The sequence below is a fragment of the Myxocyprinus asiaticus genome, chromosome 30, assembly GCF_019703515.2.
Source record: "Myxocyprinus asiaticus isolate MX2 ecotype Aquarium Trade chromosome 30, UBuf_Myxa_2, whole genome shotgun sequence".
Taxonomy (NCBI): domain Eukaryota; kingdom Metazoa; phylum Chordata; class Actinopteri; order Cypriniformes; family Catostomidae; genus Myxocyprinus; species Myxocyprinus asiaticus.
Window position 1 is genome coordinate 40,428,981 of NC_059373.1, and position 26,650 is coordinate 40,455,630.

At 39.9% G+C, this 26,650-nt stretch overlaps 1 protein-coding gene across 4 annotated transcripts in view; it reads right to left on the reverse strand.

Annotated features, from left to right (window-relative positions):
- Positions 1 to 26,650, reverse strand: part of LOC127420681 (receptor-type tyrosine-protein phosphatase U-like) — a 426,908-nt gene that overhangs the window by 27,157 nt on the left and 373,101 nt on the right. For all 4 annotated transcript variants that reach the window (XM_051663146.1, XM_051663144.1, XM_051663145.1 and 1 more), the window contains 5 exons: positions 23,628 to 23,664; positions 13,085 to 13,182; positions 10,897 to 11,013; positions 10,550 to 10,704; positions 301 to 436 (listed from right to left, as the gene is read on the reverse strand). In XM_051663146.1, the coding sequence (XP_051519106.1) occupies positions 301 to 436; positions 10,550 to 10,704; positions 10,897 to 11,013; positions 13,085 to 13,182; positions 23,628 to 23,664 (543 nt within the window). The remainder of the gene's footprint in view (positions 1 to 300; positions 437 to 10,549; positions 10,705 to 10,896; positions 11,014 to 13,084; positions 13,183 to 23,627; positions 23,665 to 26,650) is intronic.

The following is a 26,650-nucleotide window of genomic DNA, read 5'->3' on the forward strand; positions in this document are numbered from 1 at the left end:
TTGAGCTATTTGGTTTATCTGGAATTTGCTTTTTAATATATAGTACATTGGCACTACTTATGTCCAAGTAAACTTTGCGTTTGTTTGTAAATTATTTATTTCCAAAGGTCATGCAATGCTAGTTTTGAGAATGACTGGCTTGTTGCCATTTTTTTTAAAGTATAAACAATTAGCAATGGGGGTATCAACTAAATGTCATTCAAACCAACTACACTTTCGAGCAACACTCAGGCCAATAAATTTATACAGCTATTAGCTAAAATGTCTTAACTGCACAGTGAGTTTGTCATTCCATCTTACCTCAGTCTGGATCATGTTGATGCGCCGTGAGCAGAGCGTCTTGACGCAGTTATAGATGTCCACCACACCCTCACATTCTGCCATGTCCAACATCACGTCCAGCACTATGTAACATCCGGTGCGGCCAGCACCCATACTGAACACAAGTTAACAGAGCGAGGGATGAAGGAAAAGTCTATTGGTTGGTGTCATTCCTATGGTCCTATGTTTCCCAGATTCATAAAGCACATAATGAACACATGATAAATGGTCCTATGTCCCAGGGTCATGTTCCACAGTTCCCAGGGTGCTATGTTCCCCAGATTTATAGGGTTTGGGTCAGATGAGGGTTAATGGATATATGGATAATATTTATGAAATATTTTACCTTCAAACGGGTCAAATTTGACCCGAACACAATAGGAGGGTTAATGTGTGTTAACAGAATATTGAACTGGGAAACTTAGGACCCTGGGAACATAGATTTTTGTTTACCCCAGGTCTCCCATCCAGGAACTGGCCAGGCTCAACTCTGCTTAGCTTCAGTGGGCAACTGGTTTTGAGCTACAGGGTGATATGGCTGCTGGTAAGATACAACCTCACATCCATTTTGATGTGCTCACTGTCAAATTCATTGAAGTGCTCTTTGAGAATGGTTTGGTCTATAAAAAAGCTTTTGATATGTTTTTGTCCTTAGGTTCCCTACATGATACACGGCAAATTTAATGTAAATTAGTTTTTTCTGAAAAAGGTATTTCAGAAAATTCAAAATGGTGGAAAATCTATTAGGGTGGAAATTGAAACCATTCTGGGCCTCGTGGTTAAAAAATTACAAGCATAAATATGAGTGCAACTTTGAACAGTTGGTGGTGCTAGATCGTTAGAGTTAGAGACCCCAAATTTGGGTCAGCTACAGTTCACAATGTCCTTTATCACTGTCCCAAATTTCATAACTTTCCTATGTACAGCTCTATTGGCTACCATCAGCGTTGGGGAGTAACAGAATACATGTAACAGGAATACGTATTTAAAATACAAAATATAAGTAACTGTATTCCACTACAGTTACAATTTAAATCATTGGTAATTAGAATACAGTTACATTCAAAAAGTACTTTGATTACTGAAGAGATTACTTTGCATTTTATTGTCATTTGTTTCATTTAATATTTAGTCCTTTCAGATGGAAAACATTTATACATATAAGTGATGCAATCCAAAGTGCATTTGAACAGCGGTGAAACACTTTCTTATGATGTGTTACATTCATACGAGCAGACAGAGAAGTAAGTTTGAAGTAAGTTTGGAGCAGAAGAAATAGAAATAAACCTTGTGTAAATTGTCAAATTTACGCTAAGCTACAATGCTATTTCTAGCCATTTTACATGCACGTTACCAGGCATGATCATATTTTTTTATCAAGAAAATTCACGTTGGATCATAATTTCTTTTTTTCTAGTAAGACCTTTGATATTAGGGCAAAAATCATATTCTTGATAATAATTTTGTATTGTTTTTTCCTGTAGAAATATCAATTAGATTTATCTTTACAACACTGCATAAGATATTTCGGTTTTTCAGAGAATGTATTTTTAACATGTGTATTTTGTCTTACTGTACTGGCAGAGTTTTCATAGTCAAAACAAGTGAAAAAATTTACCAGTGAAGAAGAAGTATTTCAAAGTATTTATAATACGTTACTGACCTTGAGTAATCTAATGGAATATGTTACAAATTACATTTTACAGCATGTATTCTGTAATCTGTAGTGGAATACATTTCAAAAGTAACCCTCCCAACCCTGGCTGCCATAGACTTTAATCGCAGAAGAAGAAAAAGTATAAGGACACTAACGATTACAGTAGGTACCTACGCACCTTCAGTGCTTGGCCCTTAATAATAATAATATGATCATTCTACATAAGAATCCAACCTCAGAATGCTGCAACTTGCCAACTGCCAATCAAGTATTCCAAAATATTACCCTTTCCATATCAGTATATCTGTTATCCATCCATACACATGTTGTATTGATATTGGAAGCCGTTAAATATGTTAAGAGCTTTATTTTAATGGCATCACTTGTGACAAGCCAGGAAATGGCCAAGTTATTGAGTTAACTGCACAAACATGTTAACTGCAAATGTGACTGACCGACAGCTATGGCTTTAGTAAAAGTTATAATAGTTAAAGTGTTGCTTAAATGAAACAATGTTTGGGGATGCTTTGATCAACTAGCTTTCTAACCAATTTGATTTTATCTGACACAATAACATCTTTCAGTTGGGGGCACAGATGCATCCTTGAACTACAAGTGTGTTTGCCTCTTGATGACTGGCAGCAGATCCATGAACACTTTCATATCTGATGTCTGAAAAAAGTGGAGAAGCTTGAAAAGAGATGTTTCAAACATATTTCATAGGTCCTTAACTTCTTGTATTTTCAGAATGGAATACTACATGGAATGTAATAGTGTACTCACTTTATACTGCCAACATTTTTTTTATTTTATTTCATTTGAATTCAATTTTATGTAAAAACTTCTTCACTTTTGACATTTTGTCTGATCAAATAATCAAAAGTCTAAATAGAGATTATGATGTAAATCGTGAATGATTTTGACTGTTGGTTCATTTGTCACATTGGAATGGCAAGACAAGATAAATTAATTGGGATACAGTTTTCTGCGCAGTGTGCTCTAGTTGTCTACTGCACCTTTTAGTAGATGGATGTCTGAGTGGGTGTCCAGAGAATAGCATAGGATTTATAGACAAATGGAAGAGTTTTTGGGGTAGACCTGACATGCTAAAGAGAGATGGACTCCACCCCTCCAGGGAAGATGCCGCTCTTCTCTCTAGTAATTTGGCTCATAGTCTTAATAGTGATAGTATTTGACTAATTGGGGCCCATGTCAGGAAGCAGACAAACTGGTTAATCTGAACGTCTGCTAGCTGCCTTGAGACATCATACAGGTCACATAAACTACAACAAATAGAGACTGTATCACCTACATATCATATAGAGACTGTGTCTGTTCCCTGAACTACCAAACACAAACCCCTCACTAAATCATTTAGAAAAAATGTGATTAAGATCAAACTTGAAAAAAACAAAAAATTGAAGATAAACTACTAAACTACTAAAGGGCTACTAAACATTAGAACTCTTTCTACCAAAACACTAATTGTAAATGAAATTATTACAGATCATTGATTGGATGCGCTTTGTTTGACTGAAACCTGGCTTAAACCGGATGAATATATTAGTTTAAATGAATCTGCTCTCTCAGGTTATTGTTATAAACATGAGCCTTATCTAAAGGGTTGAGGAGGTGTTGCTACAATTTACAGTGAAGTTGTTGGTGTTACTCAGAGGACAGGATATAAGTTAAAGTCTTTGAACTAATAATGCTTAATGTGACACCATCAGATATAAATAAAAAATATGTTGTCTTTTGCCCTTGCTACAATATATAGATCACCTGGGCTGTACTCAGATTTCCTTGGTGAATTTGCAAATTTTCTATCAGATCTAGTAGTTAATGTAGATAGAGCTTTAATTGTTGGTGACTTCAACATTTACATAGATAATGAAAATTACACATTGGGTTTAGCATTTATCTATATTCTCGACTCTCTTGGAGTCAGACATGTGACAGGACCAGCTCATCGCCATAATCATACGGTAGATGTGTGTGGTTGGGTGTGGTCGCCCAGCCTCAGGCCGACGTGGAGCTGGCGTCCATGCTTGCCCAGGCTGCCACGAGCGTTGAGCTTGAGTGGAACCCTCCACCCTGCCCTGAGCCCTCGCAGCTTGATGATTGGTTCCTGGGCTCAGAGCGCCGCTCATGAGGAGCTCACAAAGTCATGGCAGGCACCTTTTACCGCCCGGACCCGACCTCTGAGCCTAAAGATAGCTTCACTAATAATCTTCCAGAATTGTCTCACATACTCAGTAAGCCAAATAGTCTAGAAGAATTTGATGTAATAACAGAAAATATAAATACAGTCTTCTCTAGCACTCTTGATAGTGTCGCCTCCTTCGATTAAAGAAAATTAAATAAAAAAGCCCCGCACCATGGTACAATGATCACACTCTGAAAATGGAGCCTCTCCGCTCTCGCTACCCTCGATGAATTGCCCGAGACTCCCGTCCAAGGCCGTAAGTCCACGTTGTCCTTGGCGACCAAGGCTCGCAGTGCCGCTGGACAGGCCGCCTCTGCCCTGCACGCCATGGCCCTCCTGCAAGTGCACCAAGCCAAGGCGCTGAAAGAGCTGCACGAGGGTAGTCCCGACCCGGGAGTGATACAGGAGCGGGCTCTCGGGCAGGCGATGTCCACCTTGGTGGTCCAGGAGTGCCACCTGTGGCTTAACCTGGTTGAGATGAAGGATGCCGACAAAGTATGCTTCCTTGACATCCCCATCTCCCAGGCTGGCCTGTTCAGCGACACCACCGAGGACTTTGCCCAGCATTTCTCGGCGGTCAAGAAGCAGACGTAGGCTATCCAACACATCCTTCCCCAGCGTGGCTCAAGGTTCCGCACCCCGTCTGCTCGTCGCCAAGGGCGTCCCCCTGCAGTGATGACACCGGCTCTGCCGCAGCCCGGGCCGACTGCCCGGCCCCGGCATAGGGCCCCCTGTCTCACGGTCCGGCACTAAGAGCCCCAAGAAGGCCTCCAAGTGCCCCTGTGATGGACTGCGCAGAGATGTGCAGTCGGGTCGGTGCTTTCCTTCCTGCAGCAGAGGTTGGAGGGGCGGCTGTCCCCCTCCACCTTGAAGGTGTATGTGGCGCTATAGCGGTGCACCACGACGCAGTGGACGGTAAGTCCCTCGGGTAGCATGACCTGATCATCAGGTTCCTTAGAGGTGTGAGGAGGCTGAATCCTCATAAGCCACGCCTCATTCCCTCGTGGGATCTCTCCGTGGACCTGCTGGGCCTGCGGAGAGCCCTGTTTGAGCCCCTAGAGTCAGTTGAGCTAAAGGCTGTCTCATTGAAGACTGCCCTCCTGACTGCACTCATGCCCATCAAGAGGGTTGGGGACCTGCAGGCGTTCTCTGTCAGCGACACCTGCCCAGAGTACTCTCACATGGTCTTGAGACCCCGACCGGGCTATGTGCCCAAGGTTCCCATGACCCCTTTTAGGAGAGGAGGCAGACCCAGCCTTGTCGTTTCTGTATCCAGTGCGTGCTTTGCCCTTCTACTTGGATCGCATGTAGAGCTTTAGACGCTCTGAGCAGCTCTTTGTCTGCTTTGGAGGACAGCGGAAAGGGAGGGCTGTCTCCAAACAGAGGATCGCCCACTGGGTCATTGATGCCATCGCTTTGGCATACCAGGCCCAGGATGTGCTGCCCCCCTTAGGGCTTCAAGCACACTCCACCAAGAGTGTGGTGACCTCCTGGGCCCCGACCAATGGTGCCTCTTTAGCAGACATCTGTAGAGCAGCGGGCTGGGCAACACCCAATACCTTCGCGAGATTCTACAATCTCCGGGTTGAGCCGGTTTCATCCCGTGTGTTGTCAGGTACGAACAGGTTAGTATGCGGGGCAACTGGCCGGGTATACCGCTTGCGTACAGCGCCTTTCCCCTCCTGTGGCAGGCGAATTCGGCGGAAAAATTCAATGCGGGCCCAGTACGTGTTCTACTAGGCCCTGTACTGGGGTAGGTGCTCCACATGCGCTGGTTGTCCGTGAGTAACCCTGTGTGATGTATCTTCCACAGTACGGTTTACCCATTGGTAAACCCGCATCTTCCTTGGGCAGAGTTCCCTCTGCCACCGGTCACCGTGTTTGTAGAGCTCCGTCCCTTCCAGGTAGGACCTACCATGGGGACTTCCTCCACGTGCGATACTGCCGGTCGGCAAGTCCATGTGACATATTTCCACACAATTACCTCCCCTTCAGGCAGGGTGTGGTCTCTGTGGTGTCTTTCCCCTTGAGAAAGGACCCCCCCCCACCCGACACAGACGCTTATGGTCCCAGCTGAACGATTTCCACTTTTTGGGGAGAAAAAAAAAAAGAGGCCACGGCTGGGAGGGACTGTCCCCATTTTGAGCAGTCGGCTTGTCCCCGAGGCGCGGGGGACTGTATGACGCTTGTGGAGCATTGGGGGAGGTTACGTGAGGGCCGGGTGCGCTTGCTACGAGGCACGCAGTGGCTTGCCCGCACCAGCACCACCAATCCATGTAACACAGTTCAGCTAGTTTTGGCATTTCATATAGAGACCCCTAGTGTCACTACATCGACACAAAGTCGAGGGAGTGACAGATAGGAAACGTCTTGTTTACTGTTCTAACCTCCGTTCCCTGATGGAGGGAATGAGACGTTGTGTCCCTCTTGCCACAACACTGAACTACCCGCTGAAATGGACGGGACCCTGTCTCGGCTCCTCAGTGCAAAACTTGAATGAGTGGTTGCGAGCCAGCTCCTTTTATAGCCGTATGTCTGGGGGAGTGGCATGCAAATTCCACTCGCCAATTCCCATTGGCCTTTTCTCAAAGACCAGAGGTGTTTGGGGCTCCCAAGAGCGACCCCTAGTGTCACTACATCGACACAACTTCTTGTTCCCTCCATCAGGGAACAGAGGTTACGACAGTAACCAAGACGTTTTAGGGCCTCTGCTTTTCTCCTTATACATGCTTCCCCTGGGAGATATTATCAGGAATCATGGAATAAGTTTCTACTGTTATGCCGACGATATCCAACTTTATATTTCTTTTATATTAAACCCAATGAAAATTCACAATTCTCCAAATTAGCAGTGTATCAATGAAATAAATTTCCTTCTACTCAATTCCGACACAACAGAGGTTGTAGAAGCCAATAATGTAATAACTACCGTTAATGTAATAACTGCCAATAACGTAATACATTTTCCATTCTTAATGTAATAAAAGTCAATAATGTAATGTCTTACCAAATGTAATAACTTTTTGCCCATAATGTAATAAGTTCTTACATTATTGGCTGTCTATTACATTATTGGCTAGGTAAATAAAAAAAAAACAATAAATGTATTACATTATTGGCAGTTATTACAATAACAGTAGTTATTACATTATTGGCTGCTACAGAGGTACTAATTATTGAACCAGAAACCTCTAAAAATAAGCCGCTAAAATATAATTTGACTCTCAATGGATGTACTGTTATGCCGTTTTCTACAGCAAAGAACTTGGATGTTATATTTGATACCAATCTGTCCATTGAAAATCAAATTTCCAATGTTTGTAGAATAGCATTCTTCCACCTCAGAAATACTGCTAAGTTACGACACATGCTCACTGTTGCTGATGCTGAAAAAAACTAATTCATGCATTCATGACCTCAAGAGTAGATTATTGTAATGCATTACTGGGAGGATGTCCAGCAAGTTCAATAAATAAACTTCAATTGGTTCAATATGCAGCTGCAAGTGTGCTGACAAGAACCAAGAAATATGATAATATTAGCACCATTTTATCGTTGTTACATTGGCTACTTTTTAAATTTTGTATTCATTTTAAAATTCTGTTAACTACATAAAAAGCTTTGAATGGTCTAGCTCCACAGTACTTAAGTGACCTTCTGACACACTATATTCCATCACGTTCATTACGATCACAAAATTCTGTCTTGTTAATAGTTCCACTGTTCGGGACACAGACACACTCACTCAGTTTAAGTATAGACTAAAGACTCCTCTGTTTAACCAGGCATACACCTAATTTATCCATCAACTCACAATGAATGATCTATAACTCTGCATAAAATTTACTGACATCTACGCTAATATTATTCTATTTGTTTTCATGTCTTGTTTCATATTCCAAGGTTACCAGAGTCGGCCAGATCCAGCTCCATTCCTGCTTGGTGTCTGACTCCACAGCTATGTGCCTCTGACTGATGACGACTTAATGCAGCCGGTGCTAGCCAGACATCACTTCAGTCTTTTACGATGGACTTTAGAGGATGAACTGATGCAAACTGTAAGACATCGGATACTCCATATGCCACTGCCTTAACCTTGGATTTAGGATGGACCACACCGATCCTCACTATGACCTGCCAGTTGAACTGCGGTGTACCTCATTGATCTCTGCCTGCATCACCTTTGTCTATTGATGGACTACACTCTTGAAATTGAATACATAGACTATAATTTAATTTCCAACAAAAGCCTTTATCAGCCAACTAACAAAGGACAATGCATCTATGTGAACTTCTGCAGTTCATCCAGGATGAACTTCAAAGATATTAGTCATTAATCTTACAGTTCATAATTTTATTTTTTATTATTTTAAACGCTGGACCTTAACACTTACTTAGTTTACTAATCTTAAACCATGACCTGCACTGCACATAAATAAGTAATATTGCCATTATATTCATGCTGGTTAGCCAGAGGGAAACTGGCCCCTACAGTGAGCCTGATTTCTCCCAAGGTTATTTTTCTCCATTAACCAACATCTTATGGAGTTTTGTGTTCCTTGCCACAGTCGCCTTCAGCTTGCTCACAGGGGTTCTAAATAAAATTATTATTTAATTATTAAATTTTTTATACACAATGTACAATCATATTTAATCAAACTACACAATGATGACTCTAAGACTTTATAGATATTACAGTTTCATTTTTTGTTAATGCATGATTTTCTGTAAAGCTGCTTTGAAACGTGTGTTGTGAAAAGCGCTATACAAATAAAAATGACTTGACATTTTAACCAATGCAATAGGTTATTTGGGTATTATGCATACAGAAAATAACATACTGTGCATAGTATACATACTGCAAAAATAGTAAAATTAGTACAGTAGTATACTAATCCAAACATAGTATTTGTGTTACTGGACCAAAGCAACAAAATATTCAGCACTGATACTGGGAATTGAGAAACAGTGAATAAAGTTAATTAAATCAACATAAAACAGCATTCACAACCCATTATATTTCTGTGATATGTCATATTTCTGAGTGAAACAGAAAAAATTCAGATTTTATCCATCTGATTTTATTGGATTGTGAAAAGTGGGTTTAACAGACTGGACTTCAATTATGAACTAAATCAATTCCCTCCTGAAACACCACCAGCCCCCATTCATTAAAATGTAAGTGGCTTTGATGACATTACCGAAAAAGAAAGTCGTTTTAGAGGCAGAGCAAGTTACTTCATTTTGATGAAGTATTACAAGCGATTTTTTTTTCTTTTACTGATGAATTGTGCACAATAAGACCAGGAGAGTGTATTAAGAAAATAACTAAGGGCCAATTTTGCTTTCAAGTTTAATTAAAACTGCATGATGACCTTTAGTACACTTTCACCAATAAAGTTTTACCCATATCTCTCAATGAGTGACGATTATAAGATGTTCCTGTTATTGAAGTGAAAGCCACCATTATGTCAGTGAAGTTCGGGACCTCTGATGGCTTCCCAACATTCGATTAACAAAGATATGTTGGCCCCAGTACTGTGAAAAGTATATTCAGAAGCCCTGAATGTGGCAAATTACTTAAGACTTTTAATAAAGCTCTAATATCCGGACAGTCAAAACCAATCCCACTAATTATCTTATTAAATGTGGACACAACAGACATTCACTCTAGTAATGTACAACAGCTTTTCTTGAAATGTTAAAATCTAATAACCGCATATCTGATATTTACATTCTTTAAATTTGGCATCTTCCTGGAAATGCTGAAATCTTGGAAAAGTTTTTAAGTAGACAAAATTTAAATTTATAAAGAGAGATTTTTCTTGAGTAACAGTTTGTTACAGGAGATCAACAGATTGTCAGATGTTGCAAAAGAAACAAAACCCTTTACACTTTAAATGTGGGTGGATTAAATGCTTTAAAATTATCTGTAAAAATGTTAGGACAAGTAATGCGGAAAAAAAACCTGGTTATATCCTTAACTGTTTTTAATGAAATATCTCCTATTTCTTTTTTTTTTTTTTTTTTTTGTTCTCTTATTCTGTCCTGTTTGGTGCCTTTAAAATGTGTTTAATTGACATAAACATAAAATAAATATGCACAAAATAATTTATAAACCTTTATTCACCTAATATCAGAAAGCGTAATTTATATATCATAGTTCATCTGAGTTTTATAAACAAAACTCAATAGAACAGAAATGTACATTTGTTACATTGCATCTACAAAAAACCTTTTCAAAATCCACTGTTCCTAATCTAAAGTGTATGTAACAAATCTAACTATTAAAAAGGATATCACTTGTGCAGTGTTTTCGATATAAAACATGAAGATGGTGCAATCAATGAGTAATGTCTTGTTACCTGCAGTGGACGACCACTGGCCCAGTGTCAGGCGGAGTGGAGGCTTTGACCCGCCGAAGGAAGGTCAGCAGTCCTGTGGCATGAAACGGGACGCCATGCTCTGGCCAGGATGTAAAGTGGAACTGGCAAACCTCATGTTTGGCTGGGTAACCTCGCTGATGAGGCACAAAAAAACACTAAATATTTCATTTTAAATCATGATACAACATTTGAAAGCATTATTAACTCTCCACCATACTTTAGAGTAAATAATAGTTGGACCGAGAGCATGTACGCAACACAGTTGCCATCCCAAAGGGGGCGGATGTTTCATAGATCATTATTCTAAAAGGAGTTGGCGCTCTTACCCGCTCCATGGCAAAGGTGCGTACAGTGTATTCTGCCAGAGTTTCTGTTTTCAATAGAGTGATTTTAATGTCTCCATACAGCTCGCTGTCATCAGGCCAGTATTTACAACACTTCATCTAGAAAACACACACACAGTTAACACACAACAGCTACAATAACAATCAAGCACTTCAAGAGTTGTATAAATCAATTACCATTAATACTGTCAAAATGTTTTAAGGAGGAAATAATTACTGCATATATTATTTCCTTATGTACACTAAAATTGTAAATTTGATGACAGCAACACAACATATCTTTTTTGAATTATGCTAATTTTTACACCAGTTGACCCTGCACTAAGCCCCGCCTCAAAAGCATTTCTGAACAATCCTATCTTAGCAACTGGTATATCTCTGACTAGCGTTAGCTTTTTTCCAAATGAGAGTCTATGGGAGTATTGTGTGTTTGAGTAGTTATGTGTAATTTTATACAAATTATCCAAAAAAATTGAACATTTTGCTGCTTGGTCACTTGTAATAGTGAAACGATGTACCCAGAGAGGAAACACATCTATACAAAAACAAAACAGAAAAAATACTTTCAATAAATCTCGAGAATAGCATACTATGCATTAGCCCTCATTCCCAAATGTACATGTATAACATCAGAAAGGACACCTACATTTGCTCCAATGTAAATTAAAGCTAAGAACTGTACAGATTCAGGTCTTAGTAAAGACAATTGTAAATAAGGAGATCACAGCATCATAGTGAGTGCGTTATAAGATGTTTTTAACAGTTCTGTTCACTTACGCTAATGCTATCAGGTGTGTAATCACCATCAAATGACGCTTCTCTCCATTTATGTGACTGTCATGATCGCTTGCCTCAATTCTGATTCACAGAATCAGACTGCAGTGTGATTACACATATTTCTTTTACAGAAAACATCTGATTAATATGCTTTAAAATGTCACTCTTCATCCCAGCCTGCGTAAGATACTATCCATTCCGTTTACAAGAATATTTACTAAAAAACGCACCGTTCATGGGAATCTCCCATTCATTCCTATGGGCAGTTCTGCAGAGCTTTTCAGAGCAAACAACCGTAAGCAAGGGGGTGAGAAGCTTAGCGAAGGGTCAGTTACACTAGTAAAAGTATCAGCCTGATCTCATGAAAATAATGTGACTGTGGCATCATTTTTGCAAAATGAAATTACGTGGTTCATTACACGTATGGCGACAGTTCTGAGGTGACATGTCCACTGGGTGGCACTAAAAGCAAGTTAATTATCTCCCAAACAGATGAGGTTTTTAAGTCAAGGATAAGTTTTAAATCAACAAATCATGCCTACCTACCGTAAACCTTAAACCTAAACCTAACTGACAGTGTCATAACAGCAAATGTGAGAAAAAAACTTACAGTGCACTGTAGACTTGTGTGATCTTCAGGACTCATACCCTCGGTCCTTTGCATTGCAAGTGCAACACTCTATCAGTTGAGCTACTGCGCAATTTGATTGTGTTCGAACAAGCTTGTACAGCAAACGTTAAAATGTATCACCTTAAAAGTAATGTGCTCTAGCAAAAGTGTTTAGATGTCATAAAATAGCATTGTGTAACAGAGCGAAAAGTAAATGTTTAAGAACAGATAATCTGCTGTTTTACTCGTGATTTGTGTTAAAGTGAATAAAAGTATTTATTGCTGTAGCGCCTCTAGTGTTCATTTCACCAGAAAACTGCCGTTACATGTCCAATAAGCCATGTTAAAATAATTTTGCAAAAATGTAGATGTAGTTATGTGATTCTATGAGACCAGTTTGGGTTTGAAACACAGAAGTATAAGTAAATTAATTTGTATTTTTGGGTGAATTTAATTTCTTAAATATATATTGATTATATAGCAGTAACAATCTCTGTAGTGACCATGGTATTTTGGTGGAGACTTTGGTTTCCACCTAACTACTTTTTTCTTTTTTTCTTTTTTTGTGAGGGATAACAGAAAGCTGGCACAAAATCAAATGCAAGACAGCCAAGTCAATACAAATAATTCCTCAGTGAAAATGTTCTTTGGCTAATGGAGTGCCTTGGTAAAGTTTGTCTTCAGTAATGGCCAGTTGAACTTCAGTGGTCAGTGTTCAGTAATGGATGAAGTCCATTAGTGGGCGGAGGGGGCCACATGCAGAGGTAAAGTTATTCTACTCACTCTCCCCACCTCCACCAGTTTGGTGATCATCACGATGCTGTAACAGTTCTCCTGCCAAACCATTCGCCAGAAGTCATAGATCATGTCCTGCTTGGGCCCTGCAGGGAGAGAGAGAGAGAGAGAGCGAGCCATAAGATTTGTGGTGGGAGTGAATGATTCGAGCGGAGGATAAAGAGAAGAGGTGTTGTGAAATCGAGGGTCAAGACATCGCTGAAGATTACATAAGAACAAAGAAACAGAGATGCCAGAACACTGGTGGGATGGGAGAGATATCAGTTCATATATAGAACACAAAGAAAAAAAAAAAACATAGGAAGAGAAAGACAAGTGAGTAACCACAAGAAACTAGATTTTTTACATTTTCTGAAGAAAACGTGAGTGGCGTTGCCCATACAAAACTTAGGGTGCTGTTATGCAGTTGCTAGAGTGTTATGGATGGTTGCTGGGGTATCACACGGCATTTGCTAGGGTGGTATTTACTGCATTGCTATACAATTGCTAGGGTGTTGTGGGTGGTTGCCAAGGTGTTGCTATAAGGTTGCTGAGTTGTTCTGAGTGTTTTAAGCATGATGATATGCGGTCCCTAGGGTATTTGGGAGGATGCCAGGGCATTGATGTCAGACTGATCTCACAGTGAAATCGGAAACAGTAGGTTGAATTTTCTTTAGCTAAAATCAGTGTGCTTACCAAAATTCATAACACTGCCCCCAGTGACCAAAGTGGTAAGTTGTTGTTGGGAGTATGTGCATGTGTGAGCTCCATTTTCAGGGTGTAATGTCCACAGAGGGGCGCCAAAAGCGAGTTATGAAGCGAGTTGTTTTCAACTATACAGGCTTTAATACAGTGAAGAGGAATGCATGCTTTATAAACTGACCCCACAAACTTAAACCTCAAATCTAAACCTAACCATCAGTGGAGAACAAATGTAATGTTAGAGGGAAAAATGCAACCTCCGAATCGTGCTCGTCACTGATTTTGCGAACACGATTTCTTCCTGGTTTTAACACAGGATATGAACCCGGATTTTCAAAAGAATCCACCCCAAGTCTCTATGATCTGCATTCGTGAAAATAATGAAAAATTGTAAGACTTTTTTAGGACCTTTTTAAGACAACAGAATAGAAATGGAAATGTTCTCAGAAATGCATCATCAATGTTTTCCTTTCATTTAAAGGCAAAGGAGTGCATATACTGTATCAATTGAGGGCAGTAACGAACCAGGGCTCGGGGCAAATGTGCCACAGAAAATAACTAAAATGCATCAGAATGTTTCATATTTGGCAGCATTAACTGCCCCTGTATTTAATAATTTATTTGTGTGTGTGTGTGTGTGTGTGTGTGTGTGTGTGTGTTACATTACGGAATGTCTAGAAACAGTGATCACATTCAAATGCACTGTAACAGTAGAAGAAAATGGCTGGAGTCAATGTGAGGGAAGTATTTGTACCAGCTCATGGCTTTATGACAGGCTTTTTTTTTTCTTTTCTTTTTTTTTCTTGAGAAGAGTCCATTATTCTTTATGATTAGTGTATTGCGATTGAAAACATTGATCTGTTTCGATCTTGTACCCACTTGTTTCTCTTCCATCTGCACTGGACTGTGGTCTTAGCCTGTTCTAAGTTTGGAATTTGTTTCGCCTTCTCACATACGTGCTCTGAGGGGTTGCCAATATCCTTTTTCTCCAAAAATATTAATGTAAAAATCTCTACTAAAAATACAAATTCTTGCCGCAAGAATGTCTGTATGGTACTGTCAGGTAAAATATCATATTGAGTTAAAATATTATTTTATCAGTTTTTTCACCACATTTGCAGTCAAGGGAGGGATCAAAAATAGAGCAGTAAAGTCGAACAATTAGCACTTAATTAAAAGGCAGATTTCACATTCACGTTACTAATAAAGTGGATGAATTTGAACTCCTGGTGCTTCTACAATGAAATGAATTATGCTTTTACATTAAAAATATTGGTCTTTTTTATCCATTTTTAGTTAATAAAGGCTGTTTTGTCGATTCTGCACATAACCTGTTAATCTCAAATGGACATTTAAACTTTTTCCACAACACACTCTGACATAGGCATCAGTTGACTAATCAGAATGTCAGAGATGCAGATCGAGTTGTGCTTTCTGGAAGAAAAAAAAAAAAGAAAAAAAAAAAGAAAAACACACACACACACACAAAAAATATTACCACTTGATTTCAAACTGGCACGGCTATTTCCCTACACTCAGAAGGGAACCTACACATTCCGGTCTGTCAGAGATTTCTCTATTATTTGTCCTAAGTGCAATAAGAAATTAATAACCACTACATTCTCTCTTACAACATTTAATATCATTACATTATGAATTTAAAATGTTTGGCTCCTTTTTAAGACTTTTTTAAGGCCTACAGAAACTGTGCTTGGGTTTTTCTCTCATGTCCTACTGAATTTTTTTCCAACTGTTTTTACTGACCACCAAGCAAAACAAATTAAATTAAATATTTTTATTTTTATTTTTTTATTAGAAAAATATTAACATACCTTTCCATGGCAATCTATACAATCTGAGGTATCATTTATATGTCTATTATTATATTATTATTATTATTATTTATATGTCATATCTACCACAAATGGTGCAGGACATGTTATTCACCAAAATTAAATTCATGGAGTTAGGGGTTTGTTCTCTAACCCTTAGAATGAGAAACAATAGTATGAGTGATACTGAATTAACCTTCAGAGACCCAGCATAGCAGAACTACAAATATTTAAAAAACATTTTTAATAAAAAACAAAAACAAAAAAACAGTAGCTGACACTCTGAACTGTTTCACAACAACAGTTTTTGGTGGGGGGAAAAAATGCATGTAAAGTGTTACAGTCTGCTAAAGTCCCACAATAGTCACCTAAAAAAAAAAAAAAAAATGCAACGTGATTTTTAAAAATGGATTACACTACACATTTTTAACACCTATTTTAGCCCCGATTTGCAGTTGGGCAGAGTCAGTGCTTATCTGCGCTAGCCAGCTCCAGTCTGCAGGTTTTGTGCTAGTCAGAGTTGACAGACTTCACAGAAAATTGCATAGTATATGATGAGAACCGACTCAGATTTCCAACACTTAGACTATGATTTCATCTACTGTAGTCAGAGGATAGATGCATTTCGTACTTTAACACTGACAGTATTTCCTGCAATGCAATTCAGTGGCAGGCTGTCCCTCTACTGAATCAACAGATGGAAACACACACAGCATGACCAGTGTAGTCAAATTCCTGAACGAATAACTTTTATGAGCCAGTACTTCTGAAATCCACAGTGCGCAACATACAAGCGCGTCCAGGGTAGTTTAATTCCCAAACTCTTATGAGACTCTTATGAGCAGGTACACTTGAGTGACCAGTGTACTGCAAGGACTTAAATTAAAGAGTGCAGTTCCTGACTGGCTGTTCATATGAAAATATATAGACAGGCATACACATAATGAGTTTGGTTGTATTTTCACATTTTATTTTATTGTATTTTTTTTTTTTAGAATTTGTATTTTATGTATAATAAGAACCAGTTATAACCAAGAATTGTCAAAGGAACAGTCAAGGAATCAGAATCATTAAGAGGAATTGGAATCCAAACGAGAATCCTTAAATTTCTAATGATTCCCATCCCTACCCAAGATCACAAGCAAATGCATTTGTCTCACGTCTTTTACGTCTTTCTCTCGGAACAGAGCAGCATCAACAACAGCGGCCAGCTCCCATACATCCCTGTCTGTCATGCGTCTCTTAGAACGGGAGGGTGTATGTGATTGAGCTTGTGATTGAATCGGATCAACTTCACAGGTGGGTGGTGTGTGATCCTCAGTCGTTTAGTGTGTATGCAGTTTTTATTTGTAGCCATTTACATAGTCGGTAAGTGTGATAGCATGTATTTTTAGAATCTGTTCTGATTAAAAATTGTATAGTATAATCAGCCTTTTGCAAACATAAATAATAGAGTATTTAGTATGAAGGACATAGATTGTGATGTGTAATTTCTCTGTCTCTGCCCTACACAGAACCCTACACGCATAGTATTCACAAACACAAACACGCTTAGAAGCAGCGTTCAAAACAGTAAAGAAGAGCTGCTGTGCAGTGAATGCTCTGCCTCAGGCTACGAGTCGTTATCTCCTCCACCTGTTTAAATAATCACAGCCAACACTTCAAATAACATGCGCTTCACTTTCTGTGCCACTCCCCAGCGACTGCCTGCAGCTTCAGTCTCGAAAATTCACGCTTGAATGTTCCGCTTTACAGCCAGAATCATCCAAGTAAAGCTGAGCTTATAAATCATAAACAACAACAATTAAACTTGAATGTTTCAGAGGTTTAAAAGGAAGGTGGGGAGTGTCTCCTTTACAGATGTATGTTTCTGAGAGTACTGTCATATCACAGCTGTCAGCATCACAGTGAATTCACTGCTGTGTTTTCCAAGCAGACAACAAATATATCTTGAATATATATATATATATATATATATATATATATATATATATATATATATATATATATATATATATAGATTACACTGAAGAAGGGACCTAGGCCATATCTTGAGACCAGAAAATCATAAAGACTTGAGGATTGGCTCTTTTGAATTAATCCAGAAAGCAACCATCCAGAAACCGTAGCAACACATATTACAAACACTCAGAACACCTTACCAACTGCACAGCAACGTCCTGTCAACCACTAGGAACACCTTAGCAACAACATACAGTGCATTCAGAAAGTATTCAGACCCCTTAATTTTTTTATTTAATTTAATTTTTTTACATTTTGTTATGTGGCAGCCTTATGCTAAAATGCTTTAAATTATTTATTTTTTTACTTCAATCTGCACTCCATACCCCATAATGACAAAGCAAAAACCAGATTTTTGATAACTGTGCAAATGTATTAAAAAGAAAAAACTGAAATATCACATTGACATAAGTATTCAGACCCTTAACTCAGTACTTAGTTGAAGCACCTTTGGCAGCGATTACAGCCTCAAGTCCTTTAGGGTATGATGAGACAAGCTTTGCACACCTGGATTTGCCATTCTTCTCTGTAGATCCTTTCAAGCTCTGTCAGGTTGGATGGGACCGTCGGTGGACAGCCATTTTCAGCTCTCTCCAGAGATCTTCGATTGGGTTTCAAGTCCGGGCTCTGGCTGGGCCACTCAAGGACATTCACAGAGTTGTCTCTAAGAAACTCTTGCATTGTCTTGGCTGTGTGCTTAGGGTCATTGTCCTGTTGGAAGGTGAACCTTCAGCCCAGTCTGCTCTGGACCAGGTTTTCAGTAAGGATATCTCTGTATTTTGCTGCATTTAGCTTTCCTTCAACCCTGACCAGTCCTCCAGTCCCTGCCACTGAAAAACACCCCCACAGCATGATGCTACCACCATGCGTCACTGTTGGGATGGTATTGTGCAGGTAATGAGCGGTTTCCTCCAGCCATGACACCTGTAATTTAGGCCAAACAGTTCAATCTTTGTTTCATCAGAACAGAGAATCTTTTTTCTCACAGTCTTCGAGTCCTTTTGGTGCTTTTTTGGAAATGCCAAGTGGGCTTTCATGTGTCTTGCACTGAGGAGAGGCTTCCGTCTGGCCACTCTGCCATAAAGCCCAGATCGGTGGAGTGTTGCAGTGATGGTTGTCCTTCTGCAAGTTTCTCCCATCTCCACACATGATCTCTGGAGTGCAACCAGAGTGACCATCGGGTTCTTGGTTACCTATCTTACCAAGGCCCATCTCTCCCGGTTGCTCAGTTTGGCCGGGCGGCCAGCTCTAGGAAGAGCCTTGGTTGTTCCAGACTTCTTCCATTTAAGAATTATGGAGGCCACTGTGCTCTTAGGAACCTTCAATGCAGCCGAAAAAAATTTGTAGCCTTCACCAGATCTGTGCCTTGACAAAATTCTGTCTCTGAGCTCTGCAGGCTGTTCCTTTGACCTCGTGGCTTGGTTTTTGCTCTGATATGCATTTTCAGATGTGAGACCTTATATAGACAGGTGTGTGCCTTTCCAAATCATGTCCAGTCAATTGAATTTGCCACAGGTGGACTCCAATCAAAGTATAGAAACATCTCAAAGATGATCCAGAGAAATGGGATGCACCTGAGCTAAATTTTAAGTGTGATTGTATTCAGTGTCTGAATACTTATGTCAATGTGATATTTAAGTTTTTTTCTTTTTTTAAATTTTTTTGCAAAGTAAATTTTTGTTTTTTGTTTTGTCATTACAGGATATGGAGTGTAGATTGACGTGAAAAAAATAAATAATTTAAAGCATTTTAGCATAAGGCTGCAACATAACAAAATGTGAAAAAAATGAAGGGGTCTGAATACTTTCTGAATGCACTGTAGCAACATGATAAAAACACTCAGGACACATTAGCAACTGCATAGCAATGCCATGCAACCACCAAGAATGCCCATGCAACAGCATAGCAACATGCTAAAAAACATTCAGAACACCTTACCAACTGCATAGTAACACCCATCAAACCACCAAAACAGCCTAGCAACAGCAAGGCAATGTGCTTAAACACTCAGAACATCTTACAAACTGCATAGGCAGCCAACTGCTTGGCAACCATCAAGAATACCCTAGCAACAGCATAGCAATGTGCTAAAAACACTCAGAACACATAACCAAATGCATAGCAATGCCATGACAACCACTAAGTACACCCTGGCGACACCCTAGCAACAGCATAGCAATGTGCTAAAAACACTCAGAACACCTCAGCAACCACATAGAAATCTTCTTCAGAATATGTGCTCACATTTTCTTCAGAATATGTAAATGTCTAGTTATCATTATGAAAGTTTGAGAGGTTTGGGGTGTGATTGGTGCTTCAGGATTGAGACAGTACATTTGGAAACAAGCTCACTGACTTATGAGCACATGCGTATGCAGGGCTGTTATGATGTGGGTGTACAGAGACAGTAACCCAGTTTAAACACCCTAGCTGCAGTATAAGCCCAGCAAAAAGCCCACACACCTGCTCAAACAGAGCACAGCAGTGCAGGGGGTGTGTTTGTGTGTGGAGGCAGTTTGTATTCATTAGTGTGTTTGTGACTGACATGAGAGACAGCAGATGAAATGAGATGCGGAATGCAAATGAAGTGTCCCAGAGCTGTTATACTAAATATCAGCACTCTTGGAACACCACTTGTTAAATCAGATTAGAGGACAAGAACTAACTGTTCCATGTCAAAAGCTATAATTAATGCTGCGCTTGAATCAGCGCTTATGGGAACGTCTTTAGGAGTGACCAGCTGTGAATATGTGTGCAACACGTCAATGAAATTGACTAGAACCTTTATAGCCTCTGTTGGTAACATCATCAGAATGCGCCAGTAACAGCACTATAAATAGATGTGCCACAGGTGCATCATCAGGTCTTTTGTCTTCAGACCACTCTGTAACGTGTTTGTGCTTCTCAAGCTCTCTATTTTTCTTCTGATAGGAGTTAGATTTGTCAGGCAGTGTGCAGAAAACTTTCTCTTTCATTCAAGTGTGGAAAAGACAAAAGAAAGAAAAAATGAGCGATCAACAAAGCAAACGGTGTGTGTTTCCATGCTTACATCCTATGGCTGAATCGGACACACACCAGTTTTGTTTTGTTTGTTTGGGGGAAGAGCACGCTGCTCTTGCATTGGAGCGAGGCGAGTGTGAGCATTGTGAGCTGTTCAAATTGAAGACGCTGCGCGCTCGTCTCGCATACTTCCAAGAGCCAGCACCCACCATTCCATCGTTGGGCTCGCGTATGAATCTGGTTGAGGAGCGAGAGACGGGTCCGTCCCTATTGCTCGCTCTCTCTCTCCAGATCCAGTTTGTCCCTCACGTGATCTCGAAGCGCGCCCCGGCGCCTCTTCGGTTCATGAGGGGGACGAAGAATCTCTTGGGTCTGCGGACTTTGAGTTGCCTACCTCTGAACGTTCCTCATGTGATAACAAAGCGGTTGAGGAATTACTCGAGGTGGTTACTCGTGCGGTGGCCGGATTACAGCTAGACTGGCCACGCGAACAAGAGACCCCCAAACGATCGAAACTAGAAGACAGATTTCTGTCTGGGGAAGGGAACACAAAATCAGTCTCTCCCCTTCTTTGGAGACCTCCATGACGAGTTGACTCGTTCATGGGGGAAACCTTATACTTCCCGTATCTTTGTGCCTTCAACGTCGACATATTCGACTATCGTGGGTGCTAAGGCACGGGGGTATACAATGATGCCACAGGTAGAAGAGACGCTCACGGGCTATCTCTCGCCTGGTTCGACATCATCATTAAAAAGACAAACTCTCCCCACAAAGCCATGTAGAACCACCTAAACGCTTGTGGAGAAAGCTTATCAAGCAGCAGGTCAGGCTGGTGCTGTGCTACACACCATGCCGGTTTTACAGGCATACCAGGCTGATCTGTTGAAGGACCTGAGTGCGGGTAGTACATTTGACGAGGAAGCATTCTCAGAGCTTCGTCGAGCCACAGATTTATCTCTCCTGCTTTGGTCAGCACGGAGAGGCATCTGTGGCTAAACCTCACGGGCATCAAGGATAAGGACAAATTATTCCTACTTGATGCCCCGGTCTCACCTTCCAGCCTGTTTGGCGATTCAGTGAATACAGTCATCACCAGGTTTCGGGAGGTGAAAAAACACAAGGAAGCCTTTGTGCAGTTCCTTCCTCGCCGCACTCAGGGGGAGGGGCTGCCGGCCACCCAGCCTCTCCCCGGTCCTTCTAGAAGGGAGGCTCAAAAACAACAACATCCGTATTTTGAATTACATAGACGACTGGCTGATACTAGCACAATCGCAAGAACTGGCATTACAGCACAGAAATGTCGTCTTAGCTTATCTAGTTTCTCTGGGGTTGAGACTCAACGACAAGAAAAGCGGTCATAGACCATTCAGGGTTTATGTGGCCACTCTGTCGGCTTGCCACGCCTTGATTGACGGCGTGCCACTGGGGAAACATCCTTTGCTCGCTCGCTTCGTTCGTGGGGCCATGCGAATGAGGCCTCCCGTTAGAACCAGGATCCCTTCATGGGACTTAGCTCTAGTCCTTGAGGGTCTGGTTGAGATACCCTTTGAACCTCTAGAGTCGGTGTCTGACAAGCTCCTGACTCTAAAGATGGTTTTTCTTTAAGGCTATCACTTCTTTAAAAATAATTGGATTTGCAGGCTCTGTCTGTCTTGCCATCCTGCTTAGACTTTGCCCCAGGAAAGGCGAAAGCGATATTTCATCCTCATCCTGACTACCTGCCTAAGGTTCCTTTCTCGACCGTACATCTGGTCACTCTTGAGGCCTTCTGTCCTCCATCGTTCACAACGCCGGATCAGGAGAAACTTCACAGACTGTGTCCAGTCCGTGCTCTTCAGGCCTATGTCCACTGTACTAGCTGGTGGCGTAAGTCAGTTCAACTATTCATTTGTCATGGGGGCCGTAACAGGGGGGCGGCCACCACAAAACAGACAATGTCACATTGGGTGAGGGATGCTATTGCCCTTGCCTAAGAGGCGCGCGGTCAAGCTTCGCCAATAGGCATCAGGGCTCATTCTACCAGGGGGGTCGCTTCTTCTAAAGCTTTGGCAGGGGGTGCCCCTCTGCAGCATGTTTGTAATGCGGCAGGCTGGTCCTCTCCGCACACATTCATAAGATTTTATAGTTTGGATGTTCATGCCACTCTGGGCTCTCACGTCCTTGAGTCAACATCACAAGCTCATGTCTGAGACCTTTTGCGTTCTTGTGAAGCACACATTACACAACCGTAAGGGGTCCAGACACCCACAGTGTGGCGGCGTGGGTATTCTCATTCCCATAATCGCTGAATCAAGTGCAGCATTAAGTATAGCTTTTGACAGGGAACGTCTCGGGTTACTTGACTGTAACCCCTGTTCCCTGAAAAAGCAGAACGAGATGCTGCGCTTCATTGCCACACTGAGGATGTCCCAGGACTGCTCTTCAGACAAATATACCTGACGATGCACCTGTGGCACATCTATTTATAGCCCTGGTACTGGCGCATTCTGGTGATGCCACCAACAGAGGCTATAAAGGTTCTAGTCAATTTCATTGACGTGTTGCGCACATATTCACAGCTGGTCACTCCTAAAGACGTTCCCATAAGTGCTGAATCAAGCGCAGCATCTCGTTCCGCTTTTTCAGGGAACAAGGGTTACAGTCAAGTAACCCAAGATGTTGTATAACGTAACATTACTAATAAAACTGGTAAAAGCTGGTTGTGACTTTCTTGAAAAGCTATTCTTCATGGATCACCCTAATCTCTCAAAGCAACATACAGCTCATTCAAACGGTATACATTCTGACTCAAATCCTGAAACATTTGCATTCCAAATGCCAAACCATGCTCAAAAAAACGCTTATACCCAAGACAAACCTCTTCCTCTGTAACGTAAAACCATCCAGCACCACATGAAAAAAGCAATAAGCAATGCGAGGCATAAGCCATGTGCATTACAATGATTTTATCACATAAATCATTGTAATGTGTCACATATAGCATATAGACTCACCTTGTGTGGCGATGAAATGGTTGGAGCGCTGGTACCCCTGAGACAGAGAGAGAATCAGAGAGAGAGATTACTTTTACTAAACTGTTTGCATTTTGCTAACATACAACATGCAATGTAATCACTCAGTGTTATGCTATGTTAATTGCATGAAATGAATATAAAATGAACATATCAATACTATCAATACCATCAAAAGCAATCTGAAGAATCAAGAATAAACTTTTTCACAAATGCACTTTCTGTACTCAGCACACATTCATACTGTTTGAAGTACCATGTGTACCATCTGAAATTGAGTTTTCTTTTTAACATTAAGATTTGAATGTGCTCATAAGTAATCTTAGAAATGTTTTTTTTTTTTCCCTCTCTGTTCAAACACATCTACATTTAAAATGCCAAACACAACATGCAAAGCATGAAATGTCAAGTAAGACAGCATGGGACATCACACGAAACTGCTCTTAGACAGATCCGCTATGATGTAATACTGAAAACCCTAGGCCTGACTCAGACCAGATGCCACACCAGGGCATATACTAATGAGCAGAACATGGCAGTGTTCAAAAAGCTAATGAGCCTGCCTACTTGTGGAACATCATTGCCGTGCTCCTAAGATGGTGGCATGGAGACATGCACTGCATTTTTATGCATATTAGAATAGAGCGCAACAGCCATGAACAAAACCAAGCAGCTCTGATGTAAACTGCACCATTTCAAACTTTGATTTGCAGCAAAACAGTATTTGAATCGGACAAAAAGACAAAGGTAAAAGACTGTTTATTTGAAGGCTTTCGTGAGGTAATGAACTACAATGCCATGAAGGATTGCATGTGACATAATCGAATGAAAAACGATGGAAAATTTTAAAACTCTTCATTTAAAGTACTTGACAATAAGTATAGAATCAATATATTTTAAGTCTTGAAAAAGAGAAAAATCCATTCACATTTCAAATATATATAAAAAAAGCCTTTATTCAATTGGGCTGAGAACATCTTGAAAATATGTTGTTGGCCACCACATTTCAGCTAAAAACCATTCATCATTTCAAGTTTATTTCAAAATATTCAGACATATACAATTATATAAGTAGTTTGAGAGTGTTGGAAAGCGACTCAATTGCGTCATTCAAAGTGTTTTACTGGAGTAGGCAGTTGCTGCAGAGATCTTTTGGCGCACTTTGTTTGCCGAGATTCTCTGATTGGTGCATGTTTCTCTTCAGGGTCATTGGTAGTGTACTTCTTCACCAGGAATTCCACTTTTAAACGTTTTTTTTTTTTTTAAATGATCAACATTTTGCCACAAATGCTGTCGATTGAGCTTAAGTTGTATTGAACCTGAAATATTCCTTTAATGTTCATAAGGGGTGAACAAATGGAGTAAAAGCATTAAATTGTTTACACTTAAAATTGTTTATACATTTATACTTAATACACTATTAATGTAAATTACTGGATTTATTTATTTATGTGACCTTTGACTTTAGTGTTGATGAGGGTCAAATAATCTCAGTTAAATACATCATGGCTCCATTCTATATCAATAAAATATGACTAAGGGGTCTTAATACTTCTACAAGCACTGTGCCTGATAGAGACAAATAAATCTGTACATTAGAAATAGTTTCCAGATCAATTTGAGAGCCTTGGCCAGATTTAAAACGACAATCTGGATCACTGCAGGCAGATTGTTACAACGATTCATTTGTTCAACAGAAATGACAGGTAACAAAACACAGTGGACATGATGAGGACAAACCCACAGAAACAGAGAGAAGACAAAACTCTTTCAGAAGAAGGAAAGATGTAGAGAAATATTAGACCTCCCAGCTGTTCAACTATATCTTTGGGTAGATGTACAGTAGCTGCAATGCTGAATACTTCAACACGTTTATTCATTAAGATTTCTTACTTTCCTTTTATTTGCAAGGAAATGAAGCCACAAAAAAAACAAAACAATGAGTCTGATGAAGGTGTGTTTCTGAAGGTAAAACCAAACCTTATTTGAGTTTTTGTCAGACCAACAAAGCCACAAAAAAAATAAATAAATAAATAAAAATCCATACTCCTAATAGAGTTTTGTGCTGTTTTTTTTGTTTGTTTTGTTTTTTTATTATTCTGATCAAATTGGTTAATTTAAGTGTCAGATGAAGCTATTCTCAGATGATAAAGCCCTTCATTCCTTTATGAAGCTTAATAATAAACGTGTGTAACATGTAGCCTTATGACAAACAGTAAGCCATATAATTAAACTGATAGTTGTGGTCCTTTTTTATGAATTAGGATTTTTTAAATTAAATTAGGCATTCAAAGCAATAAGGCACTAATAACACGGTTTAACCATTACTATATAAACACTAAAACAGTCTTTCGGACCATATTGCTTAATTAAAAGTGAAGGTATGTATATTTCTAACAGTTAATAGCTTTTAGCTACAAAAGATTTGTGAGGATGTCCTCCAAACTACATAAATGTTGTAGTACCAATGGTGTTTAATCTTTGCCAGAGTGATACTGTAAAAATTATTAATTACTTTTCTAAAATTGTTATCATATTACTTCACTGGATAGTTCATCCTAAAGTAATCTCGTTACTAAGTACTTCACTTTTAAGTAACTTTCTAAATCACCTTTTCACACTTTTTTCCGATCAACAAACTGAAAATAATGTTTGCAATTCCTCCTTGTCCATTGTCGCACACCCTTCAGCTGTCACACAAATTAAAAAGGATGTACATATGAATATATTAACTCATCTTTTAAATGTCTTACATAAATAACATTATTTTAAAACTATGTGTAACCCAAGTAATATCCTTTAAGGTAATTACCTTAACTGAAAGCCTGATCTCATAAAATTTACATGAGCATTGCAACGTTTTTGCAAAACGGATGTGCTTCATTACACGTTTAGCTGCAATTTCCCAGTGAAATGTCCAGTGGGAGGCGCCAAAACTGAGTGAAATGAGATTGTAATCAGACAAGGGCTTTAAGGTGAATTTTAGATGAAGGTTTTCATGAGTA